The following is a 12,970-nucleotide window of genomic DNA, read 5'->3' as shown; positions in this document are numbered from 1 at the left end:
TTAAAAAACAAAAAAAACCCCACCTTCTGGTACAAGAAAATGATCCTCCATTAAGCCACACAAGATCATAGCCTGAGGGAGAGCTCTACCTCTGGGGCAAACCTTCTCTTCCCCATGAAAATAACTTGCTGGATGCCTGGAAGGGTTGCGTGCTGGCTGACGAATAAACGAACCGGATGATGTATGAGCTGCATGCACAAAAATATGCACAAAGCCGTCATCCCATGGAGCAGTATTGAAGCTAACAGGATCAGGGACAGTATAAAAGCCCTGTGTCAATCAATATCCAACAGCTGTATCAGGGTCAGTGCTTATATGTAATGAGGGTGGTTGTTTTAAAGCCAGTACCATTACATTGGTGCAAACACCAGTGCTGACATGCAAGATAAAGCTGGGGTGGCCATCTGTAAAGCAGCGTAAGAAATGTGAAGTTTTGGACCGCTGTGGTTGAACAGATTGAAACCTCTTCAAGGAGGAGCAGGACCTCGGGCCAAATATTGGAGGCAGCAGCGCAGCAGCAACGGCTGGGATTTTCAGAGATGGGTAAATGACTGATTAAATGACTCAATCATGCAGATGCTTTTGAAAATTTTGCTGCACGCAGTTAAGTTTATTCATGCATGTGTGGGAGAGGGGGAGGACTGTGAAGATTTTAATAACTACCTTAGGAAATAAAAATGAACAAGTGTACTTTCTCTTTAAAACAAAGCAAAAAAAACTCCAAACCTGAAAAATCCACTGCTGTGGCTGGGGAAAAGTTTACAGCAAAGTTGTAAAGAAGTTTTGTGTGCAAGGATGACCAAATGCACTACGATACATGAGTCAAAAAGAAGTGTAAAGAAAGGATGAAACAGAAGGGTAAAAATAAAACATATCACAGCCCTATCAATTTCTTCCAGCCTAAAACCCCTCCACGCTTCAGTCTGTTATTTCTGGCTTATGCAGACTTCATACTCCACCATCACCTACCAGATAAATGGGAAATTGAGAGCTTCAAAGAGCTTAAGGACTGCAGGAAAAGGAGAGATTTCATCCCAGGAAAGCAAAGAAGAAATACTAGGGTAAAAGTTGCTCCTAAAGCCTGATTTTTGGAGTACGACAACACACCTGCCCCGATGTGACAGCTTGACCAACGGCACCACACGAGCTACCACCGTTGGTGTGGTCCCTCTCACTACTCTGGAGATCACGCAACGTGCAAAGAGAGCTGCCAGGCAGGGCACAACCCCAGCGCGAACGTCCCCCTGGACCTCAACAAGGTGTCAACTGCAGCTGAGGTTTCCCTCCTTGCTAATGCTATCGAGTAGCTTGCTCCTCCTTCTCTGCCAAGCATCCTACCCATAAATATCTGCACGATGGGGGGTTATCTGTCACCTCCCTGGGGTCAAGTAGGGGGGAAAATCTCTCACAGTTTCGGCTCTTCACTTTGAATGCAGGAGTCTGAGTGATTTTGATGCAGCCGGAGCACCATTCATCCAACTTTCCCAAGGTAAAGCAACACCTACTTAAAGGGAACAACTTCTTCCTCCCGGTAGAAAGCACCCTATGAGTTTAAATATCAATACTTAACCAAAAAATTGAGCTTGTGGAGAAATACAGGAGCACTCCCAGGTCCCTAAACGTCAGACAGTTGGATTTTAGCAAAAATATCCTTTCCTCTTTCCACAGGCTACTTTTCTCTGCTTTAACACTGAGTATTTCCACGTCTAACCCAGCGAGAGCTGGCACACACCCGCCCAAGGTACATTTCGATGGTCATCCGCTTTCCGACGAGCACAGAAGAGCTGCACGCAAGTCCAGCGCAACATCCAGCCCCAGCAGAGCACAGCTCACTGGGCGAATTCGGGGACAAACAGCAAAAATTGGTAAACTGCTCTGGCTCCAGCGGTGCCTCCCCCCAACCCGTCCCATCCCAGCGCCTATAAATCACTTCTGGCAGGTAGTTGGGAAGCAGCTGCTAATGATAGTTTTGCTGCAGAGCGCAGGAAGTCACCTTTTAACCCTGCCTGCTGTTGTTTGTCTCCCGGAGCCGTGACAAAAGGACAGATGCAGACAACATGCCAGCCGTCGGGAGGATCTGGTCAAAACGCGGCAGGGAACCCGCCCTGGGCCCATACCAGTGAAACATCAACCACCCTCAAAAACACCTTTTGGCTTCGGATGCTTCCCGGTGCCCGTTTTCAAATGGCTTGATGCCAGTCCTCAGTTTTCCCTCATTCACCCTGAAGATGCAGGGAAGCACCCCAAAGATGACTTTAATTGAGTTTGCTGCTGCTGCGCTGAGGACGTCCCACCTTCCACCCTCCTGCCATCCAGTGCCCACCTGCACCGCAGGACAAGGAGAGTGTTTATAATATAACCAGTGCACATACATGTGTGCGTGGGGGTCCACGATCAGAGCTGAGCAAATAAATGCAATAGACAAAGTATTCGTTGTGAGCGTCTTGTTTTCAGCCCATGGAATATCCATGATCGGATTACAATTTCATGCGACAATTTTCTTTTTTTTCTCTTTTAAAGTGTTCAAGTGTAGCGGGGACAGTAGCTGCTTCTGTTTCAGAAAAGCTCCCAAACACATTTTAGACATTACCACGAATTAAATACGAGCAACTCACTCCTACTTAAGTCACCACTGATTCAGTAGATGGCACACTACTGTTCCTCCAGCTGAAAAACACTTGTTTGAACTTTCTACATTTCATGCATAGGCAAAACACTTTTAAAGTTGGCTTTTGTTAACAACTGCAATTCAAAATCTCATTTCCTTGAGTATGCACCTGAGTAGCAGCCATCTACTCTAGCTTGTGGGAAGCTTCTTAAGGACAGAGAGGTGGATTAAGAAGTATTAAGAGGTGTGTGCACCACTCAGACAAAGCCATAGGAAACTTGAGAGTTATTATTCGCTCACTTCTAGCCCTGACAGCATCTGCTCTACCATGCTTTGCACGTGGCAACGGGAGGCCAACAGAAGCTCAAGGCTTTACCTTCTGGAGAGGATATACTTCTATCAAATAAAACACACCCACTGGCCAAACACGATGACAGCTGGAAGCCAACCCCGAGGCATAAAAAGAAAACCCCTTTCCAACCTGACCACGTAAACCGGAGTGTAAAGGAGAATGACCTCAGGTGAGATGTACTTACAGTGAAGACATCATCATCGCCAACCTCGGCCTCGTTGTGAAGCGTTGACGAGGAAGTTGTAGACCCTAGAAAAAAAAACAACAGCTTTTTAAACACACGACATTTCTATGCAACTTTTTTTTTTTATTAGGCTGGTAAACATTTGGATTCTCGTTCGTATGTTGTAGATGTGTAAGAGAGTGGCTCAAATTAAGGAAGAAAAACCCATCTACTGGTAGCTGAGTTGGAAAGGTAAAATCTGAAAAGTGTTTCTTGACATGCAACTGCATGGCTGCCAATGCTAATTAACTATGATAAAAATAGCAGTTATCATTTCCAACTACCGAAGACTTTCATTTCTGAAGAACGGTAAAGCTACATACTAATCAACGCTCAAGACTAGATCCTCAGCTGTCAGGAAACCATATACAAGTTATTCTTCACATATTCCCTGAATTTTTGTTTCAAAAAAAAAAAAAAAAATTAACCTCGCTTTGACAACAAAGCGTTAAATTGGGTTTTTTTCTTCTTCTAATTTCAGAAGTTGTTATATGTTGTAAAGGTTTTCTCTGTTATCAGTTATTTCTCAGAGAACCACCTTGCCCCATGTAAGCAAAGTATTTGAAAGGAGCTGAAATGTGTAAAACCATAGACAAGAGCAAAGTACTGGGGTGCAGTTCTCATTAATTAGACAGCAATCATCTGGAAAAGTGGGAAATCATATTTAAAAAAAGCTTTCTCCAACTTCTTTCCCCATCCTGTGGGTGTCCCCCTTCGGAGCCACTCGAGAGCCTGGTCAGCACCCGCATTGCAGAAGGGCAGCAGGAAGGGTGGCACACGCCATCGCTGGACTTGGCAGTACATTTATGCTGTGGCTAAAAAGGGGTGACCCCTTTCCCTACCCCCAGCCAAGGATCCCGGCCCCCCTTCCCAGCTGGCTTCACACCCCATAGGGCTGCTAAGGAGGGTGGGTGCACCAAGATGCTCTCATGGGGGGAGAAACCCCAAGTCAAAGGCATTTTTTTTTTTTTATGTAAGCACACTGTTATACTGAGTTAGGGCCACATCACCTCCCTAACTAAAATAGTTGAACGGTTTGTACCATCTTCATTCTGGAAATTTTTAAAAATAATGTGCTTTATATAATGCTATCCGCACCAGCCTTGGCTGCTCTCAGTTGCATCATCACGAAGATGTGCAGAGCTAAGTGCGAAAGCCCACTTAAAACACTAAGTAACATGAAAACATTTGTGCCGTTTGCGACATTAGCTTTGAAAGTAAAAATCCAGACGCTCTACAGAGCTGCATAGGATTCCTGTACTTGTGCACAAAACTTTTATACTTCTGATGCTACAGGGAACAAACCATCGGTTAAATATTAATGACAGAGCAGCGATCTCACGAAGTGAAGTTTCAAATACACAGTTTGTTGTGCTTAATATCACTTGCTCAATTTGATCAATTACGTGAACAAAAAATGAACGATAAATGAAATCCACTGCCCGGCACTGTGTGTGCATGAGCCAGTTATTGCTTTTCATTCAGAAAGCCTTATTTGGAAGTTAAGGAGGAACACATTCATGAGGATCAGTCTGTGCTGTTAATGGGATAAATATAGATTTGCTGATTTTGAAGTATCTGAGATACAGCAGAACTTGATTTTAAATACTTCCACTGTAAAATGGATCAGAAAGAGCAGAACAGGAGTTGCCACGTACCGGCATCTCCAAAATAATACTCAATACAGCTGAGTTATCTCCCTGAAACTTTGCACAATCCCGTGCCACTTACATAAAACATCACTTTTATGACTCGAAATGCTTCCCAGTTTTAGCAAGCAAGAAGAAGAAAGCAGAAGGCCTAGCTGTGACTTCTTCACGTTAATGGCACAGGAAAAAGCAAATGAATAACTAGTTGAGAAGATCCTTCCTCTAACTGATGAGGTATTTGCCAGGGAAGAGCCCTGGGGTATTAACGCTCTCCCAGTATCTACCATTTCCATGTTAAAGCCAGGACAGGGCATCCAGAATGTTAAGCTGTCTTATGGAGCGAATGTCCTCAAAAAGAACACACTTCTCTATATATATTTGAACTAGTATCCTCAAAAAATAATACCATCTGTATATAAAAATATCCTGGTCACACTGGGTGAGAAGGAGAAAGGCTTTGGACCACTAAGTCCCTACATAAAGTGGCATGGTTTAAAAAAAAAAAAAAAAAAAGGCAAAAACCCCATGAAGATTCAAATTTCATTAGAATAAAGTACTATTGAATTATAGCTGTATTATGATGGCCTGATTGCAATGAAATGTGAAAAGGAAAAATTTATGACAACTTCAAAGCACAGGCAATTCAAACGCATTTTTTACAGAATTAAAAAAAAACCTAAAACACAACAAAGTCTTCAAGAACTACCATTCAACTAAGAGGATGCAGACAAAACTAATTACTGCAAAAAAACCCCAAAACAAAACAAAGTTTTATTCAACTCCAGGCAGGAATTCATACGACGATTTAACAAAGACTCAGTAAGATGAGATTCGGCTGCATATAAAGAAGAGCCTGGGCTGTTTTGAGTTGCCATTGCTAGTGTGAAACCCAAGCCTATCAAAAAAAGGCAGTAATAACAGACTCAATGATAATTAAGGGTGGAAGTCTGGACAGACCAGGCCAGATAGGATTGGAAACTACTTGGACTGAAATCCCTTCTCTCCTTAAGGGATGAGAAAACTCAGCTCTTAAAAGTAAGCTGAGGCTTGCTCAGCGGAGGGTAAGCGCCCAGCTACATTCAGACACATGCACAAGAGACGTCCAAGCCCAAGAACTGATTTTAAACCCATCTCACTCTTCCATGGGTTGAAGTGGCCGCTGCCACCGCGTGCCATGGTACCTTCAATGAGGTCCTCGATGGCTTTCCTCACTCCTCTGTCGAAGGCTCGAGCGTCGGCGGGGCTTTGAAAAGTGAGCCCGAACTTTCTGTTGTCAACTTTCCAGTGGTGGAAGGTGGGGTTCGCCTTCGTGTACACCAGGTCCTTCTTCACAAAGCACTCCAGCACCACCTGGGAGGGCGTGAGCCCCAAAAGAGGAGCAAAGTCACTTTTCCCACCTCAAGGACACAGCCACCACCGTCTCAGCCCAGACCCAAAAGCAAGCCAAGTCATGCCTCGCGTAGGGGAACATCCTTCCCTACCAAACGATGACTAATAAACACCAGACACTGTAATTGTTCTCATACCCATTGCACATTCATCTTTTGCTTGTGCTTTCAGTAGGCGCTTGCTCCCTACCCCGGGAGCCTATTTCGGACCCAGACCCAGCACGGCACAGGTTACAGCTGGTGGGGGTTCAGGTGGAGGGAGAATCTCTTCCCTCGATAATTTTGCTCAACAGAAATTTTATTCACCAGCAGATTTAGGAGGTGCTGTCACACTCCTCTCACTGTTTTTTCCTCCCTCACCCCCAGGCAGGCGCTCATCTCAAGCTTTGCTGTGCCAAAACCCATCGCTAGGGTGATGCTCATAGGGAACAGGAATGGCTTGCAAGCCTTACCCCATCCCCCAAAACCATAAGCATGGCTCCAAAATAGGGTCAAAAAAGCATCCTGAACAAAACAGTATTGCAAAAGACAAACTGTACTTGAAACAGCTTTAAAACACCAGACTTTCTGAAAGCAAGATCATTTCTGACTCAAATAATGCAATTTTTGCCCAAACACTGAGTTCGCAAAGCCTGTGCAGGAAGCGTATTTTTAAGCTAGCCCATCTCTTCACAGGAGCGAATTTCAGAAGAATCAAATATATAGAAATGAGATAACCAACTGTAACACCTAAAACGGACCCTGGAAATAGAGAAAAGGCTTTATTCATTTGATTTGTGCAGGGAAAGGAGAGAGCTCCTTTTTAGATAAACAGCTACCAGGAGAAATGGAGTGCGTCAATTCATAAGAGACAACTTGTCTTCATATTCTCACTCTGCTCATTCAAACCTTGAACGGCACGCAGCATAAATAATTCATGGCAGTTCTAAAGGCTTGCACTGCATTACTCAGTGCAATGTGACTGGCTTCATGGGTTCTTTACACTTCAATTCACTTCTCACTTACCCCTGCTAGGTCTTAGAAAAAAACCACAGGCCCTTTTTCAATCATCAAAGGGGCCCTTGCACATGGATGTAGAAAATTTACCTGCTCCTTCCAGGCGGCGGCACGCCAACCTAGATAGCAAAAGATGGCAATTCTAGTTGAGAATGGGTTTGTTTTGTCCAATCTGGTACTATTTGCACATGCCTGTTTTTTATGTTTTAAAAAAACTTGCAGAAGAATACAATAGCAATAGATTTGGGATAATTCTCATTATAAGAACAGAAAAAAGTTGAATTAGGGTCTATTACCAGTTTGTCTTTCTGCCTTTCACCATGGATTAGAAATCCACTTCTTCCATTGCCCTCCGGGTATGTGACCTTGCAGACGCCAACTCTACTGAGACCGCCTCCTTCTTGTGGCAACCATCCCCCACTGGAGTCATCTCGGGTCATAACCACAGCTTTGACTCGCACAATATAGCTGTCACTGCAATGGTAACAAAACAAAAACAAAATCTTTTGTGAGCATCACACAGTCTCATCAGAGCTTTTTTCTTGAGGGCAATATTTAGACAGCACTGGTCTGGCCCCAACACAGAGTCTCTACCCAGGATGGAAGTCCACCTCCATCATGGATGGCCCTGACCACTCAAGCCACCATACAAAAGAGACCCATCAAACAGCAAGGAATGAACCCATTGGGTTTCCAGATGTCAACAGACAGATCAAACAACCCATGGTCCCGGCCACTCTTTCCCTCATGCAGCTGGGGACAGGGACCAAGAGAGTGGGGTGAGCCAGGCAGCATCCCAAGGCCACCACTCACAGTGGATGCATTGGGGCATCAGGTCTCCAAAGTGTTGGAAAAACATGTGGAGCTCAAATAACCCACGAACAAAGTCTTTAAGGTTTTTGTGATCAAATTAGTGAAGTGGACTTGGGAAGATGACACTCAAATTTCTTCACAACTGGGACAGCCTGATGGGGGAAAAAAAAACCAACAACAAACCACAAGTGGGGCTCCAGCTGGTACCTCAGACGAAAGGAGATGGGAACTACCTCAGCTCAGGTCATCAGGACCACACCATGTCCCTAAAACAGCTCCACCAGCATTTCAAAGGGCTTTCAAAGGTGGCACATTATAACCTCACAAGAAGCTATTCTGGAAACACCTGAGATTTGGGAATAATCCAGGTGCCCATTGCAAGGGCTCAAAAGAGCCCCCACAGTGGGAGGCTCAGCTCCCCCAAGCCTCCTCCCATACCCTTTCCACAGAGCAGTTGCTCCAGCATCTGCTGGGGACATCACCAGGGAGGGGATCATTTGGGAGCAGAAAGGCCACTACAGGACATAAGCAAAAGCCGTGCACCTTGCATGGCACACGCAATAGACTCCAAGCTAAAATGGGTTGTCCCCACCCCAGAGCTGCTGGGAAATACCCAAATTAGCTTTTCTGTCCTCACGCTGCCACTGAGTCCCAGCTCAGTGCAACCCATCATGTGTTAGACATCAAATAACCCAATGACTGCTCAGGAACAGCGCTGACGGCTGTGACGCCCTCACAGGGAGGTCACCACAGCATGGTTAGACGTCAACCACTCACAACCACGGCACTGTCGGCTGCAGAGCTGCCGAGACACCCACCAGCACCTGCAAAGGTGCTGCAGGGCACTCAAACCTGGGCAAAACTGGGGACCTCAACAGGGGCCAAGAAAAAGGATGCACAAAGAAAACTGCCCAGAAATTGTCCATCTCCAGGACACCAGGTGAGCTCACGAGAAGGAAGCAGCTCAACCCGTAGAGGGCTCCAAGAAAAGGCCTTTCAAAATGACAGGTGTCATCCTTTAGGGAAAGAAATTCCCCCTTGAGGAAAGCTCTGTATCCAGACATTTCCTCAGCATCCTGTACAACACGACAAGAGAACAGGCCCTTTCTATCCAAAATTACAAGCAGCAAGAGCTTTCTTCCTCCTGCACCAAGTAAAACTGCCTCTTGTCTTCAGACATTATTTTTGCATCACTTTTGTAATCCAAGTGCTAATACTTGAAGTCTGAGTTCCCCTTTCTCTAACACAACCAGATTTTATTTAGTACCTAAGCAAGCAGCCTCAAGGATCCTACTTGACGGCCGTTTTAAGGACAGACCAAGGGAGGCAGCGAGCATCTTCTGGGCAGAGGCGCCTGGGACCAGCTAATCTCTTCTACAGCTAGACAGATTTCGCAAAACACATGCAGCGACTTTCCCTTCACCGGCTTTCTTTTATGGATACACCAACTTTCTCACTGGCCCTACACGATGAAGGCAGTACACAGATGCTTAAGGTTCGTCCCGTATTGGTCTGAGGACTTTGCACTGGCTGATAAAAAGCTTTTCAGCATACTCAGACACACGGCCCATACCACAGTTGACACACGCAAGGCATTCGCAGAACTTGGAAACAACATTTTTAAGAGTATTTTTGCTCGAGTCCTTAAAGCAGCATCCTGGTACAGGAAACAGAGCAAGCACGTCTATAAACAGATCCAGTTACCTTTTTATTTTCTAATGAAAACCGGTTTCTAGGTTTTACCAGTGGCAACTTTAATCTCTTGGCTTCCTGATACTCAGAATTAAGCAAAATACTTCAGCTGATTTCCTATTGTGCAAAAATTGAGCTGCTTCCATCCAAGATAATTTTTGTTTTCTTCTCTGTACCTTTCCCATATGGTCTATAAAGATTAGCAATTAACAGATAAAGAAAAAAGAAAACCAACTATACATTTCCATATAGTTCTCCTGTTCCCCAAGGATCCTTTCTGGACTTACTTTTAACTATTCTCAGGTCTGGGGAACTCCCATTAAATTTCAAGCTCTCTTCTGAAGTTGGAGCCACTCAATACGACTTTCCTTCCCATCCTCCCACAAAAGTCATCCACACAAACTGCTGCTGCTTCTTCCACACTTGAAAATTGCCACTGGCAATACAGCTTCCTGCGGGATTTAGCATTCACTTTTACGGCAGCAGCCGGAGCCTTTGGCTGTCCCAAAAGTAATGTTGTCTTCAGTTACTTTGCTGTAGGAATCGTCCACTTAAAGGAAAATTAAGAAAGCAGCAGCTACTCAGTACTTTTTGATTTCTATTGATTATTTGCATGTTTCCATCACCTCTTGGTGATTTCTCTAGGCTTCTAATTATGCCGGAATACTAGTGGATGCTTACACATTCAATTTAGGTCCCCTGACTACTGTCCCTGCCCATTATAATCACAATCTGGAGGGGCACAGAGCCATACGGTTTTCATCTTCATATCCACACTGATACCATGACCTGTGGCTCCTACAACCTCTGGCACCAAGGCCACTGATTTCACCCACGTACCAAGAGAACATCATATAAACTGCATTTCTCCCATCTTGAAGAACTACCTCCTTAAATACACCAAGACAGAAAACCTAGTTTCCATCCCTCTCATGTGGCAAGAAGACCTCTGCTCCCCTATTAGGAAAGGACCTTGTCCAGCAGAAGGGTTCACCTTTGGCAAGGTAAGCAGAGCTCTGGCTCCGTTAACGTAAAACCTTGGCACACTTTCCTGCATGACCAAAAGTCAACGGTGACGTCCTCATCCCTGCTCCCTCGAGACTCCAACCACAGGCGCATGTTTCCCAACACGCAACCTACTCCAAGGGGCTTAGGGAAAAAAAAACAAAGGAAGGAAACAAAGAAAAGAAGGTGTTTAAGGCTTCTTAGGTCTTGACATCTTGGTTTAGTCACTGGACTAGGACTCAGAAGCTGCATGCTGAGTTTTCAAGGCTACACACCGCCTCCTTTGGTTTTATAGGTCAAAATCTTGCCTGCCGTTCCCATCCACAAGCCTAGAATAGGCAATGCTTCTTTCTCTCATGCCAGTGTTGATAAATACTTGGGAGGTACTTGAATATTTCAGGTCTATATAAGGACCTTGCTTCCTTAGCGTAAAAGCTGTTTATTTTCTTTGCTATTTAATTTTATGCGACTGCACCAAGGCTCTGGCTGGCTGCAGGCTCAAAATCCTCCGGAGCAAAGGAGCAATCTGCAAATCCCACGTGCATGTCACTGCTGAAACCTTGGTGCACCGAAGCAGCGAAACAACCATGTTCAAGTCATCCATCTGCACTTTTATCATGGCAACTGTGCAATTTGGCTATTTCAGGAGAAATGGTTAATGAGGTACGTGAAAATATTTGGCCCGTTACCATTAATGAGATACCGACTGCCGCTGAGATTAGGTAACACAAGCCTTTCATATAGTTAAAAATGAAACAACTAAAAAAAACCACGAAGCAGCCTTAGTTCCCCTCATTTTATTGGCTTCTTAAACTTTAAGACTGCTCTAATTGTCGAGTTTATGGCCTACGCACAACGCGTTTCATGCAAACTATTCTTAATTATGCTCTTAAATGGAATACTTTGCTATCTTAACCCTACAGATTTGTCTTCAACAGCCTTAAAAGCTCGGGAAGAAAGTATCTGCAGGGATTACCCAGCTGCATGGCAGCCGGCCAGCGTGTTCCAGGGCTGCTTCAGGTTGTACGCCTGCCCCACCCAGAGCAAAAAACCATAATGAACTTGGGGAGTAAAGGTAGTGCAGAAAACCACGTGCTGTTTTCATTGGAAGGAAAAGGGCTTTAAAAATTATAGCTCGTGGGTGTGCATATATAAATGTAAAAAAAAAAAAAAATTAAAAAAGAGTGCGTGGATAATTGCTACTCTGAAGGATATTGAGAATTTTCCTAAACAAGAAGTGACTGAGTGACTACCTTTGCGATAACTGAACTACAGTTGCATTACCTATAGCCTAACTTTTACAAAGCATTTGTGTCTAAGAGACAGGCAACGTTTAAGGCAGATAAAAAAGTGCTTTCTTCCAGCATGCACGAACTGCACTGTAAAATGCAGCTGACACCATCCAGCGCTCTCCAACATGAGCCACGTCACTTACAGCAACCGCACTGCAGCGAAACCCATGGGGCACAAAGCCCTGAGCCTCGTTGTATGCCTGGCATGGGCTTACGGCTGCAATCCCTAAACATCAAGTAATTCCTTCGTTTGTTAAGGCTTTCATTTTGCCAGTGTCTTTGTAAAAGCAGGGCTGCAGCTGAAGTCCACAGCTCCCTTCCGCCAGCTGCTCTTCTTTTCTACTTTGCTTCAAATGCAGCAACTGTGAATTCCATGTCTGAGATGTCCTGCAGCTAAAAATCCCAAGGGGAGAAGAAGAAGGAGGGAAAAAAAAAAAGTCCAACCCACCACATTCACTACTTTCCTTTGAGTCACATTTAGCATCTAAAACACTCCCCAGACACCTTCCATAATTCAGTAATATTTTTCCTCTAGCCAGGCTAGTTGACCAAAATATAAACTTATAAACTTCCATGCAAATGCAGCCATACAGCACTTCAGTATTTTCCTCCCTTCTCGACTTTCCAGCTTATAAGGCCAGGAGAGAGTCAGGCCTCAGACCGAAACGTAATTGCATATAATGGGTTTCAAAAATATGGACTGCTGTCTTTAATGCATCGACATTCCCAGATCGCAGATTTCAGGGAAGAGCCAAAATCACATCAGGAGGCTGCTAATGCAACGGCAGCACAGGTCAGGCTGTTCAGCTGAACTGAACTGCAGACACCGAGTGCTTAAACACAATTTAAACTATTTGGATCCATGCAAATTTAACTTTACGATTACTGGGACATAACCTGTCTTTGGCTGAACTGGATGTATTTCACAGTGCTCCTACTTTGCCCTCCGCGC

General features: G+C 44.6%; 1 protein-coding gene across 1 annotated transcript in view; it reads right to left on the bottom strand.

Moving 5' to 3' along the window:
- Nucleotides 1–12,970, bottom strand: part of SPRED2 (sprouty related EVH1 domain containing 2) — a 67,236-nt gene that overhangs the window by 20,464 nt on the left and 33,802 nt on the right. The window contains exons 2-4 of the mRNA XM_087776945.1: nucleotides 7,513–7,690; nucleotides 6,014–6,182; nucleotides 3,145–3,209 (exon numbers count right to left, since the gene is read on the bottom strand). Of these exons, the coding sequence (XP_087633071.1) occupies nucleotides 3,145–3,209; nucleotides 6,014–6,182; nucleotides 7,513–7,690 (412 nt within the window). The remainder of the gene's footprint in view (nucleotides 1–3,144; nucleotides 3,210–6,013; nucleotides 6,183–7,512; nucleotides 7,691–12,970) is intronic.

This window comes from Nipponia nippon, unplaced genomic scaffold, assembly GCF_047370975.1.
Source record: "Nipponia nippon isolate SJK-2023a ecotype South Korea unplaced genomic scaffold, ASM4737097v1 scaffold_4, whole genome shotgun sequence".
Taxonomy (NCBI): domain Eukaryota; kingdom Metazoa; phylum Chordata; class Aves; order Pelecaniformes; family Threskiornithidae; genus Nipponia; species Nipponia nippon.
This window is presented reverse-complemented; position numbering and strand designations above follow the sequence as displayed.